The following is a 21,904-nucleotide window of genomic DNA, read 5'->3' as shown; positions in this document are numbered from 1 at the left end:
TGTTCTCCTGGCACTTTTTCTCATGAACATCCTGTGGCATCCTAGCCACTCAGACATTGGATTTGTTGGGAGCCAAAGGAGACCAGGAAAGAGGTGACTAGACATTTTCCAGCTGCCTTCACCCTCTGCCCCTTTGTATTAGTCCTGCCCCAAATTCTTTCAGCCTCTGCTTTCCAGTCTTTGGCATCCTGTTCTAGTTGGCTGACTTCTCTCCATTCTTGTCCGCAGGCCTCTGTTACCTCCACATGCAAGTCCATCTGTGGTCCACTAATGTCAGCTTCTTACTCCTCCAATCACCTTTTCAACCCCTGCTCTGGCATATCAAGGAGCACCCGGAAAGGATCGTGGATAGTTTGGAGGAGGGCCCCTTCTCTTTCCAGACTTCCATTGGGAAAAATGTTCCCATGTAACTGTGTTCTACATTTAAAGTTGGAAAAGGACCACCACCAACATGAGCAACTTAGTAAATGGCTCTACAGAAGGGGGCTTTAACCCCCACTCCCTTTCCATGATCTAAGATTAATTGCTTTTGGCTTCTGGGGCTATTTGTTTTGCAGGTGCCTTTCTGTAGTTACTACAGAAGCATTTACTTTCCACTTTTGCATGCCACAAGTTGGATTCTTTGGGTTTATTTTGCAGGAGTGGGGGATGGAAAGACCTGCTGCTGGTAGACAGAAGACTTTGGAATAGTCCTTCCCAATCCTATGGTTCTATTACAGTTTACACCAACATAATGCTATCCACCAATTCTGCAGGATACAGGTTGCTTGGAAAACTAAGTTTTGCAACTTTCCCCAAACCTTGATGAAGCTCCAGGGCTATGTAGAACCTCTTAATACACAATATATCAAGACAAGAAAGCTAAAGAACAATTCCCCTTATAAAAATAAGAAAACTTTTATTGCTATGAACTCTTTAAAACAGCACAAAAATAGAAAATTTTGTCATGTTAGCATCTTGTATTCAGACACCACCCACAATCCCAACCCAACCTTCACCTTATACATCAGTCTTTTTTACTGTTGGGATCATTCTCTCCTACCACACACAACTGCCCTTAAATACAAAAATAGTGGAACACTGCTCACACAGTCCTTTCATCATCAAACACTTTGGTTCAGGAAGTTATTGAGCACCAATTCACACTGCTGTCATGGAGAATGCTTGTTTTTAGGCTGTACTGAAAATGTGCTTGTGGTGAACCTATAAGCTGATTGAGATTTTGCATGCCAGGGCTCAACCCATTTACAGGACCAAACAAGGCACATACATTCATGCTTTAAAACCTAGATCTGCTCTGGTCACCAAGAAACAGGGGAGTTCTGTTAAATGCGTATGAGTAAGAGGGTTCTAAATCTTCCACCACTCAACAGTTTACCTCCACAAGGTCTGTTCCTCAAAGTGACGCCCCCCCCCCTGAAAGCATTTTTTGTTCTTACTATAAAATTCCCCACCTGCTGTTTTCAATGTGGTTGGCAGAGATCTTGGTTCAATATATTGATCTGCGACAGTGGGAATGTAGAGACAACCTTTTAACAAAGTGGCAACTTACTATGATGTGCAAATAATCACTTGGTAAACCGGTCTATGTTGTATTGTCCTAACCAGGGTGAGGATCATTTTGTTCCTCCCCTCACTTCTCCAGATTTCTGGCCAGATACAGAAGTATGGTAAGATTCTCCTTGGCAAGACCATACAGCTGACTAGCTTACCATATTGTGACACACATTTTTAGTAAAACTGGTCATAAGTATTCACCTCTTACTGGCTAGCAAAATTGCCATCTCTGCTCATAATGTCCTATTCACAACAAGCATATTCTGAACCTAAATCAAAGCTTGCCAGATAATAAGGATTGTGTGAGTCATAAACTTAAAAAAAAAAGCAAATATGAAAAAAGATCTTGGTTGCAAAAGTAAAAGCACAGATCCAATATTGGGTCCTCTTTTCCTCTATTTTTTTCCTGAGATAAATTCTAAATTCTAAATTGCAGAAGACAATGGCTTTTGCCTCCAAAGCCACCTTCCCCTTTCTTTGCATTCTGTTTTTAAACAAATGCAGTTTAATCCTCAGTGCCCTTTTATGGTTCTTCGGGTATCTATGCATTTGGCCCCTGGGTCTGGAGATGGGATTGGACATGCTGGATGAGGGATAAAGTTTCCTCAAACAGTGAGTTGGGTTCTCCAGCAACAGATCTGGTGCAAGGAATCTGGAGCAAAGATAAAACCTGTGACATTTCACAAGATGGCACAGCTTCAGTACAAAGCTGTAAGAATGGGGCCTCAAAGATGTTTGCCCCTTGTGCACCATCCACTTCGTGTCGATCTGGGCACGCAGGCTCAGAAGGCAAAAGAAGCTCAAGGGTCTTCCAGATATGTGATGGGTCAGAATCAGTGCAGAACTGCACAGGATCCCCATGCTGATGTGGCTGCACTCCTAAGGTTTCCAGAGTCAAGCTGTCCAACTGTTCTCCTGTCAAAAGGGAATCACTCAGTGTCTGGAGAATATCACCGAAAGGAAATTGGTTGGCTTTGTGAAGCAAAGAGGAAGGATCACTATGACATGTCTCTCCATCAAGCTCTTCATTGAGTACAAAGACAGTATTGACTGCAAGTGGCTCTGGACTTGGAAGGGATGGGCCCTCTTTTCCACAGATAAGCCTATCTATTGGCAATTGTCGTGGTGACCGTGTCAGACGAGGGTCCACTTGTGAACACGAAGAAGGGGAAAAGCACCTGGTTTCAATGCTGTCCTTAAAAGTGATGCTCTTTCCCTTGGTTTTTGGTAAGGGATTGGACCTCGTTTCCAAACTGCCTGTGCATGTTCTCTTGGGCAGGATTAGTCCCAGCAACAAAGAAGGATGGCATGGATCAAGCCCTATGGAAAGAAACAAAGCAAAGAAATAAAAATACATGTTTGTGTAACACTAGTTACAACCCAGAGACAAAACCATGAGAATCTCAGCTGTTTTTAAAGCAAGTGCCTTAGCTCCAAGGAGTATAAAGATAACTATATCAATTTGACTGCAACAGGCACCCTGACAAACTGGGAGTGGGGTGGCAAGCTTTTCCATAATTTAAACTGTTCAGAATTTTAAAGCAGTCTTCAAATCCACTAGCAATCATCTAACCTATGTCTAGAGAAACTGCTTTAGAAAATGAAAACCTTACGTGTGTGTGTGTGTGTGTGTGTGTGTTAGATCAGACACAATCCAATATGATGTCATAGAATAATCCTTGTTATAAAACTTCATTTACATAAAGGAGTCACTCCATCAATTTAGTGCTGTCCACTGCTTTGCCTGCCTGCCTTCATCCCCATGCATCAGTCCTAGGAAACAGCATACTTGGTAAATGGACATATGATTCTCTGGCGTTCAGGATATCACCACTTCCAAAATGTCAACAAAGAAATTTTAATATCTTGTTCCAGCAGGATGATCAAATGCTGTGCTGTCTCAAAACAGGCATGCAAAGGTCACCGCAAAGAACACAATGAAAAAGCCAATGGGGGGAGTCAGGAAAGTGGACTTTTTAAGGATGACCAGTCATTGAAGATTTCTGCAAGAATTTGTTTATTTATTTATTTATTTATTTAATTCAGTTTTTATACCGCCCATAGCAAGGCTCTCTGGGCGGTGTACATTGGATAAAAAAATATATATTTACATTCAATTTAAAAACCACCTGATCATCAAATCAACAATTTAAACATACAACAACATAATAAACCCATATTAAATACAAATCAAAAGTAATTAGAGAAAAAAAGATGAAACATATAACTATTTTTACAACATTAAATACAAATACTAAAATACTAAGAATATTAAAATGCCTGGGCAAATAAATTCTGCTCAGGGCTAGAATAAAGGGCATGGGGGACATACACATATCTGCCTTATACAACAGACATTCAGGATTCATTTTTAAAGCTCTCAGCCCGCATGTTAAGACTTTGAAACTGCGGGAAACTGCATCACTCCAGAAGCTCCAGTATACACACAGGGGTTCCAGTGAGTACATGTAGCTCAACAAAATCAGTAATGCTACACTGACCAATTTCAGGCACACATGGAGCCAGGGCCAACATCAGAAAACACAGACCCTTTCAGTGTATTCCTTATCTACTTCCCATAGCTAGTAATCTCTGGCAGATGATATTTTGCAAAAATAATTAAATATATACTGATTACATACCATCTGTTTTCTACATCCAGAATTCAGATTTGTTTTAAAGTAGTCCTGGGAAACTCATCATTAGCACAAGGCCTTGGCTTTGTTTCCCTGTTCAACTCCACCACCATAAACCTCAAGAAAATTTGTTCCTCGTTCCTACCTGGACCTCCTAATGGGTGGAGTTTAGAAGGCACTGGCTGGTAAGCTGCTAATGGCACCATGAATATCTCCATCTGGTTGCTGTCCACAATGCCGTATCTCTGTTTATTGTTCAGGTAGGAATAGAGCATGTCATAAGGGTTGGAGCCTTTGGACAAGCTGGGGTGGAATCGTATCACACCCGTCTCCTAAACAAACAATGGAAGAAAAAGAGAGAGAAGCCGCTGTTAGGAAGGAGGGAGCTCCTAGGAAAAGGAACATTTTACCTACTGACCTTCTGTTCATCTTAAGCATAAGGGCATTCAGCTCAGGGAGGGGGCCACAACACAGAGCTGCCAGATCAGGAAGGACCCTGCAGAAGAAAAGAGCTTTTCACACTTCCTTTGGAAGAAAGGCCTAAAAGCTCCCTCTTGTCATCTGATGTAGAGTCACTGATGCACCACTGTGGCCTCAATCCACCCTACAGACCAGATCGGGATGAAAGCTTCTTCCAAAAAGGGTGGGGAGAGAGCAGGGAATGGCTCACCAAGGACAGGCCTGGACTGTTTCTAGTTGGGTGAGGTCTCCAAGCTGGAAGGCAGGGTCTGTGGCTGAGTATCTTGCTGGGTTTCCAACTGATGGAAGGCTTTCAGCCCTTCTGTTCCCACATAAATCTTCCCCTTCCTTCCTTCCTTCCTTCCTTCCTTCCTTCCTTCCTTCCTTCCTTCCTTTGTACTTTTGTTTAGCTTTGGGTTTTTGTATGCATTTCTCTTAACCTTTAAGGGGCTGTGAGAAAGCCCAAGGCAGGAAGCTGGCAAGGGGTCTAGCAGAGATCCTACTTTTTAGCCCTACCTACTCGGGCCCAGAGCCTGGTCTTTTCTTGAGCTGAACGGCCTCCTGTCTGCAACTGCAACTCTGCTAGAAACAGAGGGGGAGCTCTGGGTGGTGCTGACATTAGTTTTTTACTGGGAACCAACACCGTAAGGAGACAAAATCTGTGTGATTCTATGCTTTTCTTTCCTTATAAATGCCCCACCCCCACCTCCTTGATGAAACTGAGATACATATATGGGAAAGGCAACAAAAAATTACTAAAATCATTATCTGGCTAACAAATGAAACAATTACTGATGTATATTCATCTATCAGGAGGCCCTAGGTTGCTCAGAGCAGCGGTGTTCACCCTCCAATCTAGCTACAAAGGCTCATACTGTTCTTTGTTTCATGCCATGCATCTCATGATGCAGAATACTCAGGGTTAGTTTAAGACTCACATACATCTTAATACAATGTCATTAAGCTACAGCCCTAAGACAGTTCAGAGAAAAGCTACTGTCCTCAAATGATGGATCCCTGGACCCAAGAACCCAATGGAAATACCAAATGATTCAACCTTCTTGATATTTTGGCCAACATTAATGAAGCCACACCTTAAGCAGCACTGCTGCCTATACTTATCCTGTCAAATAACAACCACATTGCTCCATTCCTGCACAAAAGAACCCAACCACCAGAAAAGCAGAGTCTGGATGAGAGAACTTGCATCAGCATTAACTTCCCTATAAGAATCACAAACATACACCTTTAATTGTGGAAGGAAAAATGTTATACTACATGACATGTTGTTTGGCCCTAATCCCATTCTTTACACAAGAGGAGTCTCAAGTGGCACGGCATTGGATGCTCCTGAAAGGGTCATGGGAAGCTACAAAGTCAGCTTTGGAACCGAATAAGCAACAGAGCTTGATGAAAATAAGGAGCTTTTGGATAAAGATACCTTGCTGCTTGCTGGCCATATGCTGTCTAAATAGGCCCACACATCCTCTGGGAGAATACAGCCCCTTGACCGAAGAAGATGTGGTAAACCCTAGATGAATCACAAGAGCATAAAGGAAGAGCATCAGTGTCACATGAGAGAAATTCATGTCTTTGACTGAATTTGGCTTTCTAACAACCGTACAGCCCTGATCTAGTAAGTGGATCTAGAAAACACATTCTTTCATCAGTCCTTCAAGGGCTGTTTCAAGGGCAGCAGGATTATCCTTATATTGAAGATGGGAGCCGTGGAGGGGTTTCTTGGACTGCTCATGGCAGGAATATGATTTGAACCATGGATTTTCCACCTCCTAGTTTATAGTCTTGGTCAATTCACTATACCAGCTTTCTAAACTATCACAGCAATATCAGAATCCTTAAAACGGTAGTCTCTAGCTTTCACAGTTATGAAGAAGGTGTAAAGTATCTAATAAACCAGGGAAGAGCAGAAAGATACCTTATTTAGGCCTCTCTGGCCATTAAGGAGTAATTATACAGCCACAAGAGTGGCTGTATACTATAGCCAGCATGGGGTTTTCACATCCCACAATGTTACATTGCAAATACCCTCCATGCCATTCTGATGCTTCCCATAAGCTGATTTCAAAACAAAACCTTACAAAACTTATAGTCCTGAACTCAGAAACGCTTGCTTAACAACACTCTCAATTTTCATGGCAATACACAAAACAGGGAGAATAGAGTGTTCAAAGTGTAAAAAGAGAGAGAAAAACCTCAGAGCCCTTTTGGACTTTTTTCTCTGAAAGTTTTCATAATCTGTTGAAATTCATTAAAAATCAGTCATGCTTGGAAGAATTTGGTAACATGTGCCTCTGAGCATATGGTGAATGTTACCAAATTCTTCCAAGCTACACAGGAAGTGGATTGGGCTGTGAAAGACCAACCCAAATTGTGTTTGCATTTTTACATATTTGTAGGGCAGTCCAGTATCTCAGAGAGAAGTTCAGGTCTCCTGTTTCCCTGGTGCATTCACTATAGCTGCCCAATTTCCCTGCTTTTTAAAGTTTGATAGAAATATCTGTGGGCTATAGGTACGTTCTTAAACCGCAAGGTTTTTTGCCTATTAGTGAATCAGCAGTTGCTTGCCCCTCCTCCAGAGCTACTAACAGCATCCATCCTGGAAGCAACCTGGTTTCACTGAAAGTGCACTAAAGGTAACTCAACAGAGCGTATACTGAAATGTATTGTGCAATTAATGGTCAGCAGTTTTACTTTAGCTCTGCAGTAAGGAATGCTGTAATTAAAGAGCAGCAAAGTGGTGGCAAACCTGGTGACAGCCCTTAAATGGATGGAAGGAATTTGGAGGTATAGCTCTGTAACTAATCCAGCCCTGCTCATACCTGAGTAAGATTACAGTTGGAGCCAGACACAGGATATGCTTTTGCCACAAACTGCTTCATGCTGAACATCTGAATGACTCCTTTCCAGATGGCCGAGTTCCTGGACTGCTTCTCCACTCGTCGATGTTTCTTTGGAATGTCAGGTGATATAACACTGGAAGAGATGAGAAAATCTGCAAATTAAATTCTGTTGTTCAAAATCACAGAGTTGGAAGAGATCTTGAAGGTCATTTAGTCCAACCCCCTGCTCGGTGTAGGATCTGCAGTCCAGGATGCAACTATAGCATCCTGCCAGATGGATGCTCAGTCTCTGCTTAAAGACCTCCAGTGAAGGTGAGCCCAACACCTCTCAAGGCAGACACTTCCTCTGCTAAACATCTGTTATAATTAGGAAATTCCTCCTAATGTTTAGCTGAAATCTGCTTCCCTGCAAGTTTCACCACTGGTTATAGTTCAAGTCTATTCCATATTTCAAGTGACAGCCCTTTAGATCAGAAAGTTGGACTTACCATGAAGTGTTCTTTCGGTCAGCGGGAAGTGGAGCATACAGGAAAAAGTTTACTCCCCTTTCAGAAGGCACGGTTAAAAATAACTTTTTTTTTTATTTTTTTGCAGTAGCCAGCCAGAAGAGGAGGGAACCTCCCTCAAGTCCCCAGACTTTGCTTTGATGATAACAGTGAGTCTATAACCAGAAAAACTACCAAGAACAACTTTGCCCAGCAGGGAATCATAACATTAACAGGATTAAGGAGAAACATGTGCAGAAGAGGTGTCATCAGAAGTCCTGACTGTCCTACCAGGGGCAAACACACAAATATGATGCACATGAACCCATGCATCCCACCACATATGGTTCAACTCCAAGGATGGGACTGTATGCTCCACTCTTTGCTGACCAGAAGAACACTTCATGGTAAGTCCAATTTTTTGTTCTCAGTCAACAGAGGAGTGGAACATATAGGAAATGGATGTACAGAACAGCATCCCCTCTGGGAGGGACAAGAACCTTCCATCACAGCCCTAGGACCCTTATATCAAAGTGTGCTTCCCTCCAAGCAAACGTGTCCACTTTGTAGTGCCTGATGAACATGGAGCGGTGAGCCAACATGATGTCCTCCAGGGCAGTGTGGGTGTGTAAAGCCATGACAGCCACCCCTCTAACAGTGAGCTGTGATGCCCAAGGGCAAAGACTGAGACTTGGAGCAGTAGGCCATGGAAATGCACCCCTTGTTGCCCTGTGCTCCCTGTTAGTAGGAGACAAAGAGCGATTCTGTATGACACAGTTCCTTGGTGCATGACAGATACACAAGTAGGGCCCTTTGGATGTCCAAGTTATACTACTTCTGGGTTGGGACAGAAGTTTGGAAGGATGACTTCTTGAGCCCTATGAAAGATGGAATTGACTATCTAGTCTAAGGACCAGATAGATGGATGGAAAATGCACAGTTCTTTTCAGACAAATAGGGCCCCCAGTTCATCCACCCATCTGATTGAGGTGATCATTACACCAAAAAGGTGGTTTTCCATAGACTAGCTCTTTGAGAGATATGGAACATATGTGTTCAAAAAGCTGGGATGCGGGTGCCCTGAGCACAAGGCTAGGTCCCATGTTGGGAATCAATGGATTGTTGGGGGCAACAGAAGTGCGGCCCCTTGTAGAAAATGCTTAACCTGGCAGCAAGTTCTTAAAAGAAGAAGGATGGACTGAGCAGAGCAGTACACTTTGTGTTAGCCAGGAACTCCCTTCCTTCAGATGGCCTGCGACCCAGGGTGGCTGGGGTGGTGCCACACTGGGGCTCTGCTTGCACTTCTGGCAGAAGGGTCCTGGTCCATAGGACCAATGCTGTGGCCATGATTTATTTATTTATTTATTTATTTATTAAATTTATATACTGCCCGACTAGCAATAGCTCTCTGGGCGGTGAACATAAAATAGCATAAAAATACAATGAATAACAAAATAATACTAAAATACAATCATCAATCCAATACAATAAACATTTTAAAAAGTAAATCAGTGTAACTTAAAATGCTTCAGAGAATAGGAAGGTTTTGACCTGGCGCCGGAAGGAGAGCAGAGTCGGCGCCAGGCGTACTTCCTCGGGGAGACTGTTCCATAGTTCGGGGGCCACCACTGAGAAGGCCCTAGATCTTGTCATCACCCTCCAGGCCTCCCTGTGAGTTGGAACCCGGAGGAGGGCCTTCGTAGCAGAACGTAGTGCACGGGCCGGTTCATATCGGAAGAGGCGTTCCGCAAGGTATCATGGTCCCGCACCGTATAAGGCTTTATAGGTTAATACCAACACTGAATCTAGTCCGGAAACATATTGGCAACCAGTGCAAGCTGGCCAGAACAGGTGTTATATGCTCGGACCGCTTGGTCCTTGTCAGCAATCTGGCCGCCGCATTTTGCACTAGTTGTAGCTTCCGAACTGTCTTCAAAGGTAGCCCTACGTAAAGCGCATTACAGTAATCCAAACGTGAGGTTACCAGAGCATGTACCACTGATGTAAGGTCCTCTTTACTCAAATAGGGACGTAGCTGGGCTACCAACCGAAGTTGGTAAAACGCATTCCTAACCACCGAGGCTACTTGAGCCTCAAGTGAGAGGGAAGAGTCTAAAAAGACTCCCAGACTACGAACCCGGTCCTTTAGGGGGAGTGTAACCCCATCCAGGACAGGGTATATATCCACCATCCGATCAGAGAACCCGTCCACCAACAGCATCTCAGTCTTGTCTGGATTGAGCTTCAGTTTGTTAACTCTCATCCAGTCCATTGTCACGGCCAGGCAACGGTTCAGCAAATCGACAGCCTCACCTGAAGAAGATGAAAAGGAGAAGTAGAGCTGCGTGTCATCAGCATACTGATGACAACGCACTCCAAAACTCCTGATGACCTCTCCCAACGGCTTCATGTAGATATTAAAAAGCAGGGGGGACAAAACTGACCCCTGCGGGACTCCATATTGGAGAGCCTGCGGTGTCGAGCAATGTTCCCCAAGCACTACCTTCTGGAGACGACCCGCCAAGTAGGAGCGGAACCACTGCCAAACAGTACCTCCAACTCCCAACTCCGCAAGCCTCTCCAGAAGGATACCATGGTCGATGGTATCAAAAGCCGCTGAGAGATCAAGGAGAATCAACAGAGTTACACTCCCTCTGTCTCTTTCCCGACATAGGTCATCGTACAGGGCGACCAAGGCTGTCTCAGTGCCAAAACCGGGCCTAAAACCCGATTGAAATGGATCTAGATAATCAGTTTCATCCAACAGCGCCTGGAGCTGGCTAGCAACCACCCGTTCCAAGACCTTGCCCAGGAATGGAACATTCGCCACTGGCCTGTAGCTGTTAAAATTGTCTGGGTCCAAGGAAGGCTTTTTCAGGAGTGGTCTCACCACTGCCTCTTTCAGACAGCCCGGGACCACTCCCTCTCGTAAAGAGGCATTTATCACTTCCTTGGCCCAGCTACCTGTTCCATTCCTGCTAGTTTTTATCAGCCAGGAGGGGCAAGGATCCAGTACCGAAGTGGTTGCGCGTACCTCTCCAAGCACCTTGTCCACATCCTCGAGTTGAACCAACTGAAGCTCATCCAACAAAACAGGACAAGACTGTGCTCCGGACATCTCACTAGGATCTACTGCTATAACTTGAGAGTCTAGGTCCTGGCGGATACATGAGATCTTATTCTGGAAGTGATCGGCAAACTGATTACAGCGGGCGTCCGGAGGGTTTGAATGGAGAAGCCCCCGGACAACTCGAAAGAACTCCGCTGGGCGGCAAAGAGATGATTTAATAGTGGCAGCAAAATGATGTTTTTTAGCTGCCTTCACTGCTCCTACATAGAGCTTAGTCGAAGCACTAACCAGCGCATAATTGTATCCGTCGGGAGTTCGTCTCCATTTCCGCTCAAGCCGCCTCCTATCTTGCTTCATCGCTCTCAGCTCCGGAGTATACCATGGAGCTGTATGAGCTCTACACAGGAGAGGGCGTGCAGGAGCGATCGTGTTTACAGCCCGGGTCATCTCCGTATTCCACAGAGCGACCAGGGCTTCAGCAGGAGCGCCAGTCCTATCAGCCGGAAAATCCCCCAGAGCCCTTTGAAAACCTTCAGGATCCATTAGTCTCCGGGGGCGGACCATTTTAATAGGTCCCCCACCCTTGCAGAGGGAAGAGGTTACTGAAAGTCTAAACTTCAGCAAGCAGTGGTCTGTCCATGACAAAGGGAGTGTTGTAAAACTCCCCACATCCAGATCACTTTCCCCATGCTCAGTAGCAAAAACAAGGTCTAGAGTGTGCCCCGATACATGTGTTGGACCACTAACATATTGAGATAGCCCCATGGCTGTCATGGAAGCCATGAAGTCCTGAGCCGCGCCAGACAAAGTGGTCTCGGCATGAATGTTGAAATCCCCCAGTACTATTAGTCTGGGGGACCTCAACAATATATCCGAGACCACTTCCGCCAGCTCAGTTAGGGAAGCCATTGGGCAGCAAGGTGGGCGGTACACCAAAAGGATTCCCAGCCTGTCCCTCTGGCCCAACACAAGGTGCAAACACTCCAGGCCAGTAACTGAATGAACATGGTGCTTGGTGAGTAAGATGGAACTCTTATAGACGACAGCAACCCCACCTCCCCGACCCTCAGATCTACCATAATGCTGAACCAAGTACCCCGGTGGGCACAGCTGAGAGAGACCAACTCCTCCCTGTTCACCCACCCAGGTCTCGGTTATACATGCCAGATCGGCTAAACTATATCGGAAGGACAGGGAAGGACTTATTGGTGGCGGAGTCGCTCTATACGTGAAAGAAGGCATTGAATCCAGCAAGCTCGAAACCCCAAAAGAGGCAGACTCCTCAACAGAATCGTTGTGGGTGGTGATACCATGCCCCAGGAGGGACTTAATACTGGGAACGATCTATCGTCCCCCTGATCAAAATGCTCAGGGAGACCTTGAGATGAGATATGAAATTGAGGAAGCATCCAAACTAGGAAATGTGGTAGTAATGGGTGACTTCAACTACCCGGACATAGACTGGCTGCATATGTGTTCCAGTCATGACAAAGAAGCAAAGTTTCTAGATATTCTAAATGACTATTCCCTAGATCAGTTGGTCATGGAACCGACCAGAGGGACGGCAACCCTGGACTTAATCCTCAGTGGGGACCGGGACCTGGTGCGAGATGTAAGTGTTGTTGAACCGATTGGGAGCAGTGACCACAGTGCTATTAAATTAAACATACATGTAACTGGCCAATTGCCAAGAAAATCCAACATGGTCACATTTGACTTGAAAAGAGGAAACTTCACAAAAATGAGGGGATTGGTAAAAAGAAAGCTGAAAAACAAAGTCCAGAGGGTCACATCACTCGAAAATGCTTGGAAGTTGTTTAAAAACACTATATTAGAAGCTCAACTGGAGTGCATACCGCAGATCAGAAAAGGTACCGCCAGGGCCAAGAAGATGCCAGCATGGTTAACGAGCAAAGTCAAGGAAGCTCTTAGAGGCAAAAAGTCTTCCTTCAGAAAATGGAAGTCTTGTCCAAATGAAGAAAATAAAAAAGAACACAAACTCTGGCAAAAGAAATGCAAGAAGACAATAAGGGATGCTAAAAAAGAATTTGAGGAGCACATTGCTAAGAACATAAAAACCAACAACAAAAAATTCTATAAATACATTCAAAGCAGGAGACCATCTAGGGAGACAATTGGACCCTTGGATGATAAGGGAGTCAAAGGTGTACTAAAGAACGATAAGGAGATTGCAGAGAAGCTAAATGAATTCTTTGCATCTGTCTTCACAGTGGAAGATATAGGGCAGATCCCTGAACCTGAACTAAAATTTGCAGGAAGGGATTCTGAGGAACTAAGACAAATAGTGGTAACGAGAGAGGAAGTTCTAAGCTTAATGGACAATATAAAAACTGACAAATCACCGGGCCCGGATGGCATCCACCCGAGAGTTCTCAAAGAACTCAAAGGTGAAATTGCTGATCTGCTAACTAAAATATGTAACTTGTCCCTCGGGTCCTCCTCCGTGCCTGAGGACTGGAAAGTGGCAAATGTAACACCAATCTTCAAAAAGGGATCCAGAGGGGATCCCGGAAATTACAGGCCACTTAGCTTAACTTCTGTCCCTGGAAAACTGGTAGAAAGTATTATTAAAGCTAGATTAACTAAGCACATAGAAGAACAAGCCTTGCTGAAGCAGAGCCAGCATGGCTTCTGCAAGGGAAAGTCCTGTCTCAGTAACCTATTAGAATTCTTTGAGAGTGTCAACAAGCATATAGATAGAGGTGATCCAGTGGACATAGTGTACTTAGACTTTCAAAAAGCGTTTGACAAGGTACCTCACCAAAGGCTTCTGAGGAAGCTTAGCAGTCATGGAATAAGAGGAGAGGTCCTCTTGTGGATAAGGAATTGGTTAAGAAGCAGAAAGCAGAGAGTAGGAATAAACGGACAGTTCTCCCAATGGAGGGCTGTAGAAAGTGGAGTCCCTCAAGGATCGGTATTGGGACCTGTACTTTTCAACTTGTTCATAAATGACCTAGAATTAGGAGTGAGCAGTGAAGTGGCCAAGTTTGCTGACGACACTAAATTGTTCAGGGTTGTTAAAACAAAAAGGGATTGCGAAGAGCTCCAAAAAGATCTCTCCAAACTGAGTGAATGGGCGGAAAAATGGCAAATGCAATTCAATATAAACAAGTGTAAAATTATGCATATTGGAGCAAAAAATCTTAATTTCACATATACGCTCATGGGGTCTGAACTGGCGGTGACCGACCAGGAGAGAGACCTCGGGGTTGTGGTGGACAGCACGATGAAAATGTCGACCCAGTGTGCGGCAGCTGTGAAAAAGGCAAATTCCATGCTAGCAATAATTAGGAAAGGTATTGAAAATAAAACAGCCGATATCATAATGCCGTTGTATAAATCTATGGTGCGGCCGCATTTGGAATACTGTGTACAGTTCTGGTCGCCTCATCTCAAAAAGGATATTCTAGAGTTGGAAAAGGTTCAGAAGAGGGCAACCAGAATGATCAAGGGGATGGAGCGACTCCCTTACGAGGAAAGGTTGCAGCATTTGGGGCTTTTTAGTTTAGAGAAAAGGCGGGTCAGAGGAGACATGATAGAAGTGTATAAAATTATGCATGGCATTGAGAAAGTGGAGAGAGAAAAGTTCTTCTCCCTCTCTCATAATACTAGAACTCGTGGACATTCAAAGAAGCTGAATGTTGGAAGATTCAGGACAGACAAAAGGAAGTACTTCTTTACTCAGCGCATAGTTAAACTATGGAATTTGCTCCCACAAGATGCAGTAATGGCCACCAGCTTGGATGGCTTTAAAAGAAGATTAGACAAATTCATGGAGGACAGGGCTATCAATGGCTACTAGCCATGATGGCTGTGCTCTGCCACCCTAGTCAGAGGCAGCATGCTTCTGAAAACCAGTTGCCGGAAGCCTCAGGAGGGGAGAGTGTTCTTGCACTCGGGTTCTGCTTGCGGGCTTCCCCCAGGCACCTGGTAGGCCATTGTGAGAACAGGATGCTGGACTAGATGGGCCACTGGCCTGATCCAGCAGGCTCTTCTTATGTTCTTATGTTCTTATGGCTGCCTCATCCACAATCAAATCGTGGACGAGGGAGGTTTTATTATATACCGATCTGGCATTTAATAACAGCAACTGGAGATCTGAGATGATGGAGTTAGTCACAGCAGCCCAGATGGCCAAAGTAGAAACTTTGTAAAATTTCCTAAGAACTGTCTCACTCTTTCTGTTCCCCTGTTCAGACAGGGTTTCCCCACTCTACCCCTTTCTGGGAACCATTGGTTTTGATGTCAAAGGTGCCACTGGATCATCCACTGAAGGAACTTGATCTAGGAGTTCGACCTATGTGTACAGGCTGTCTCTGTTCCCCTTCCGCCTCTGAGGGGGGCAGTTGGGATGGGTTCCACTCTTTGGGGGGAGACTGATTAGCTGCCATTAGGGGTAGGGCAGGTCGGATGCCTTATCTTTAGTAGTGTTTTTATAATTCCTATTCTGGTTTTGTGTTGTTTTTATTAGATTTTGTACATGAACTTGATATATGGAAGGTAATTAATAACTAATAACAATTAGCCCCATTGGAATACCTGTTTATGGCTGTCACACCTTTTTTCTCACACACTCACACACGTGCACACACACGTGCACACACGACAGGGCTGCTGGACAAGGAGGAGGCAGATGCAGGCCAAGTGCAGGAGGGAGAGAAAGATGCTTCCCTGTCCCTTCTGCTCTTAGGGTGCTTGCCTTTTTAAATATATAACAGACTCATTTCTTTTTCCTCCACCACATTCGTTTCCCTCCAGTGCTGCAATGGGCGGGGTGGGAGAGGAGTAACGATGATTAGAAGTGGGCAATGGGCACAATAGGAAGCACAGCCACGGAGTATACTGTTTGCCTAATTGGTTACCTTGGCCTTCCTGGTGTTTACTACATCTGTGTGTGTAGAGGGGGAGAGTGTTCCAGCTACCTCTTACGCCAGGGCTACCCAGGCTGTTACCAGCATCATTTGCTTGGACCTTCCTGCTCTGAAATGGAGGCCCCATTGCTGCATAGATTGTTGGTGCTCAAGAGGCTTGGGCAGATTCCCGGCTTTCTCTCACACAAGGGCACACCTGCCCTTGCCGATTCCTGTTGATGGGGGAGGGGGCAAGAGAGCCTTCCAGCTACCCTATCCCTGGACTCCTTGGAGAAGCACAGGATTTCTCTGATATGCAGTCTCAGATCATAAGGCCCAGGAAACAAACACAAAGAAGGAAAAAATGTTTTCTGCCCCCTTTGCCTAAAGAAATGATGGAAGGGACAGAGATAAAGAAATGACTATCTTTTTAATTTTTGTAAGTGCACCTGTACCCCAATGGAGCATATAGCAGCAAGAATTCAAGCCTGCTCTCTCTTCAAAGGCAGAGTCAAGACTGGAAGGAAATTCTCTCCTCTTCCAGTGGGCTACTGCAAAAAAAACCCCTTTGTTTTAACCATGCCTTATGAAGTGGAGTTAACTCGTTCTTGTATGCTCCAGCAAACTGTATGCTTCCTGTATGCTCAGGCATCCTCCACTGACTAAGAAATTTGACCCAACTTTCTGTTCTCTAAGCTAAATGTATCCAGCTCTTTCAATTGGGAGGTAGGCCAGAGTCAGCTTCTAATTTTCCATGAAAGTTCCTTCCTCTTTTCTAGAAAAGGAAAGCACCAAGTATGCAATCTCCAGCCCAGTAACAAATGAGAATGTATGACTTAAAAGTCATGACCCCGAAAATGGGACGTGGCCTTCTATAATCTTACACCATTCACCTTTAAAACTATTCCTTTGTCAGGGATGTCCACTAATTTGAAATAACTATGCAAGTTGCTGCTTTGCCTCTCCTCACACTTGACCTTAAATTTGTGTTCCTTTTCTGGGTCTGCTAGCAACTGAGGAATGGTTCAGACATAAAAGGCTAGCAGCACTTTTAATCTGCATATTGGCATGGAGCCTCACCTGTATAACTATACTTGAGTCTGTGAGCACTGCAATTACATATTGGAAGTGCTTGTGTACTCACACAACTGCAATGATTCGTATGATTGTGTGTACTGATGTAGAAATGCAGGCTTACATTGATCAGGGGTCTGATTACTTTTGCAAGGCACCGCAGATGTGTGTTTTGTGTAATACCTTCTTTGTATCCATTCTCCCTTCAATGCTTCACACGTTTCCCAGATCACACTATTCACATTACATTAGATACGCTGTTGAGCATACTACACATATATGCCACTCACATTCACACACAATATCTACACTTTCAGCAGGGCCAGCTCCAGGTTTTGGACAGCCTTCGGCCAAGATGTTTACAGAGGGTATCCCTACCTGAGTGAACTCCCTGTTCTTAACTGTTGTTGTCATTACCCATTTGCTTGCCCTGCCTTCTGGGCCCGACCCACACAACCATCAAAAGGGTGAGGTAAATGGCACCTGCTGCTCCTTCTCATTCCTATCATTGCTAGCTATCTCATAGAGGGCAAGTGCAATTGTTGCCTGTTCAAAGAAGGATCAACAGTTAGGGAAGAATCTTTCAAGCTATCAGGACACTCTTGAGGTAGCAGAAGCCACCTTGAGGTAGCTATCCTTGAAGAGAAACTCCAACATGAAACTGCTGAGTTACAATTTATCAAGTTCAATTCCATTCATTTGGGCCTGAATAGAGAAAATTATTTCCTGTCCAACTACAGGTGTTATTTTGCTCAGCAATGCTAAGCTGATTCTGTTATCACCAATTGTTGTGAAGAGTCGTTTTGCTTACTTTGCATACATTTAAGCTCCAATTAAATTGGCACAGTTTGTACTTTTTACATTTCATTACCAGTGAACTCTAGCTTCTGCACTTCTTTTCCATTTACACCTACATACTCACCGAGGAACAGACCATGCATCTGATGAAGTAGACTCTAGTCCACAAAAACCTATGCAATAATATTATAAGTGGCCCAAGAGTGACTTCTGGTTTTGCTGCAAGTACAGATGGGCAACAATTCCACAAAATTTGGGCTTGGTACCAAACTTTCTGCTACTGTGCATATTCGCTAACTTTGTGAACCGATAGCGCATGCTGTGAGTTTCTTCGGCTTCTCACAGCACCATGGAAAAAAACCAAATATATTGTTGTTCCCTTTACCTTCTGTCAAAACTTGCAACAGCTTCCTCCACAAGCGTAAAACACGAAAGCATCCAGAAAGTTGGACAACATGGCTCACCTTCCCCCATTGTACCTGGTGTGTGTGAGTGTGTGTGCGCACGCTCGTTTTCAATTCTCCTGACTGAAAGGCTCTCTCCTCAGTTGTACTTTTTTTACTACAAGAAGAAAGATGGGGTAGTTGTGGGGATGAGAGTGTACAGCTTCGGAAGAGATGTCCTTTAAAAAAAAAACCTAGAGAGAAGTCTCGATTTGGGACGAGGGAGAGAATAAATCAATAAAGGACGAGCAATAAAGAATAAGGAATAAAAGTAGTAGCAAGAGAATCTTCTCTGTCCCATCTGGGAATGAGACATGTCTCCGCCCCCCCTTATCTAATCTTGCTTTCCTTGGACAGAAGAGGAACATCAGGGTCCCAGAGGGAAGGGAGACCATCTTCTCTCCATCCCAAACAAATCGCCGCCTCCTCCTCAGCAAAACATGCCAAAGTGGGCTGAAGAGGGCAAAGAGGCAAGGAAGAGAGCAAGACAGTGTGAGAGAGCAGGAAAGTGAGTGCCTCTCTTCACTGCAAGTTCCCTCCTTGCCCGAACAGAGAAGCTCCCCATCTCTCTCCCTTCAGCCCCACCCTCATATACTTATCTTTCATTTGTGAGCAGGGAAGGAACAATTTGTTCTTACCGTAAACGGTGTTTCTTCATGGATGACAAAAGGTCTCGAAGTGGGTACTGTAGCTCCCCCTACAGCTCAGAGACAGGAAATGCTTCAGCAAATACTCTTGCTCCTCCCCTCTGGCTGAGGCTCAGTTCATTTCTTGGAAAGCTCCGGAAGTCAGCCTCAGGATAAAAACTCAATGATGAAACATAGAACATAAATAAGAGGCACTCCTCCACACAACAAACTTGATAAAAACAAAGTGTGTTAGGAACATGGTCAGCAAACCGACAACAAACCAAACAGAAAAAGTCATGCCACTCAATGACTTGGTCCCTTCCACCAGAAAATACTCAAGGGTGGGCCTTGGAGACCTCTTGTCATCCATGAAGAAACACCGTTTATGGTAAGAACAAACTGTTCCTTCTCTCATGGATGACAGAGGTCTCCAAGTGGGTCAGAGGCAGGCAAGACTTGTTGTAGAACCCTGTGGCCAAATGAAGCCTCCACCGAGGCGTAAAGGTCAATTTTGTAGTGCCTTGTGAAGGTACTAGGAGTGGACCAGGTCATTGCTCCACAAATATCTACTATTGGAGCATTTGTGGAAAAGGCCGCTGATGTGGCCGCGGATCTGGTGGAGTGTGCTGTAATGTGCAAAGGGGAAGGTAAGTGAAGGGCCTCATACACTAATGAGATGCAGGCCCTAATCCAACAAGCTAAAGTTGCAGATGACACTTGTTTTCCCATGGTAGCAGGATGGAAAGACACAAATAGTGATTCAGTTTGCCTAAATGGTTCTGTTCTATTAATATTCCCTTTAGTGTATGCCTGATGTCTAGTGAGTGCCACACCTTCTCTCTGGGGTGAGAAGGGTTAGGACAGAAAGAAGGTAAGATTATTTCCTGTTGTTTGTGGAAAGCTGTGTTTACCTTGGGAACAAAGGTTGGGTTAGTGAGTAGCGCCACTCTGTCTTATGAAAGGTACAAAGGTGTATTGACTGATAGAGCCTGTAGCTCCGACACTCTATGCGCCGTTGTAATAGCCATCAAGAAAACTGTCTTGAATGAGAGAATTCTTAAAGGAACTGATCTCAGCAGGTCAAATGGGGGCTTCTGCAGGGCAGAGAGGACAGAGTGCAGACTCCAGGTTGGAAAGCGGTGATGGACTGGAGGGCTGATAGATGTAGCTCCCTGGAGAAATCTCTTTATTAACAGATGGGAAGCAAGGGAGTTGGAACCCTGCACCTGCAAAATAGATTATAAGGGCAATGCCTGCCTTCAGAGTATTAGGACACATACCCATCTGAAGACTATCTTGCAGGAACAAAAGTACTTCGGCCACCATAGTTGACTCAGGATTACTACCATGTTTATTGCACCACATGGAAAATGCCTTCCATGTCGCCTGGTAACTTCAAATGGTTGCAGGTTGTCTTGCCGCTAAGATGGTATTCATTACTGCTGAGGAAATTCCTGAGATTAGTAGTCGCTTGCACTCAATTTCCATGTGGTCAGCTGAAGCCACTGAGGATTTGGATGGAGAAGAGGACCCTGATGGAGTAGGTCTTGGTGCGACGGGAGATGGAACAGTGATGACATGGCCAGCTGGATTATATCTGAAAACTGGGGACATCTTGGCCAATAGGGAGCTATCAGCACCACTTGGGCCTTCTCTGATGGGATCTTTTTGAGCACCCTGGACAAGAGAGGAGTTGGAGGAATTGTATAATGCTGGCCCCTTGGCCAAGGAACCACCAGAGCATCCAGCTGCTCTGCCCTGTGATTCAGGAAGTGAGAGAAGAAGCGTTGCTTCTGACGGTTTTCCTCAGAAGCAAACAGGTCTACCCTGAATGTGCCAAACCTTGCCTGGAGAGAATGAAACACTTTCCTGTTGAGGGCCAATTCCCCTGGGAACAGTTGCTGATGACTCAACCAGTCCGCTACAACATTCAAGTGACCCTGGATGTATTCTGCCTTGATTGAGGTGGTGTGCTGCTCCGCCCATGACAGCATTGCCATTGCTTCTGTGTGGAGATCCATCGACCGAGTACCCCCTTGTTTGTTCAAATGGGCCTGAGTCATCATGTTGTCGGTGCGTATTAACATGTCCGGATATTTGAGGAAGGGGGAGAAGTGGCGAAGGGCCAGATGTGCTGCTCAAAGTTCCAGCCAGTTGATACTTCTGCATGCCTCTATTGGTGAGCCAACATTATCTGGACATCCTCCTGAGCCTGATGGAGACATTTGGATCAAATCAGGAGGTCGTCCAGATAAGGATGTATATGCAAACCTTGCATCCGAAGACCGGCCACTAATGCCACCATTACTTTGGTAAAGATTCGTGGTGCAGTTGCCAGGCTGAAAGGCAGGGCTTTACATCGATTATGGCCCCTTCGTAATAAAAACGCAGTAGCCACCGGTGTGCTGGGAATATTGGGGTATGTAGATGCTAGTAAGTCCTGGGGCTGAAGGGCCTCCCTTATGGGTGCAAGGGTCTCCATCCTGAACTTCTGTTGACTGACAAAACGGTTGAGGAATTTGAGATTGAGTACCGCACACCACATTTTGTCCTTCTTCCCCACCAAGAAGAAGACTGAGTAGAGCCTGAGAAATATTCCCCCAAAGGAACTTCCTCAATTGCAGAGATATCTAATAAGTGCCGAATCTCACTTGAGACCACTTGCTGCTTCACAGCGGAACTGGAAATGGGTGAAGGAAGGAATCTGGCAGGTGAATACTCTGACAACTCTATCCTGTATCCCTCCTTGACAACCTTCAGCATCCACTTGTCCTTAGTGGTGACTTGCCATTGATGGAAGAACTTGCTTAGTCTTCCTCCCACCGATGGCGGTGGCAGTCAGGATCGTCGCTGGTTCTGGCATTCCTGTCGCCTCTGACTGGAAGAATTCCTGGAGAAAGGAATCTGTTGCGGCTTCTGCTGGAACCTTGGTCTATTCCAAGAGGGACAACCGCTTCTGAAGTCTCTACCTCATCTTGCCAATCTTGAGCCACAAAAGGACTGATAGAACTGAAAGAAGGG

At 45.0% G+C, this 21,904-nt stretch overlaps 1 protein-coding gene across 1 annotated transcript in view; it reads right to left on the bottom strand.

The window, feature by feature from the left end:
* Positions 1-918: 918 nt before the first annotated feature.
* The window catches only part of SPOCD1 (SPOC domain containing 1), a 54,773-nt gene continuing 33,787 nt past the window's right edge, over positions 919-21,904 (bottom strand). The window contains exons 10-13 of the mRNA XM_061597335.1: positions 7,493-7,646; positions 6,094-6,183; positions 4,339-4,525; positions 919-2,877 (exon numbers count right to left, since the gene is read on the bottom strand). Coding sequence (XP_061453319.1) covers positions 2,099-2,877; positions 4,339-4,525; positions 6,094-6,183; positions 7,493-7,646 — 1,210 coding nt within the window. The 3' untranslated portion in view covers positions 919-2,098. The remainder of the gene's footprint in view (positions 2,878-4,338; positions 4,526-6,093; positions 6,184-7,492; positions 7,647-21,904) is intronic.

This window comes from Rhineura floridana, chromosome 15, assembly GCF_030035675.1.
Source record: "Rhineura floridana isolate rRhiFlo1 chromosome 15, rRhiFlo1.hap2, whole genome shotgun sequence".
In the NCBI taxonomy this organism is placed as follows: Eukaryota; Metazoa; Chordata; class Lepidosauria; order Squamata; family Rhineuridae; genus Rhineura; species Rhineura floridana.
The sequence above is the reverse complement of the archived record's forward strand: the minus strand, read 5'-3'. Positions and strand labels throughout refer to the sequence as shown.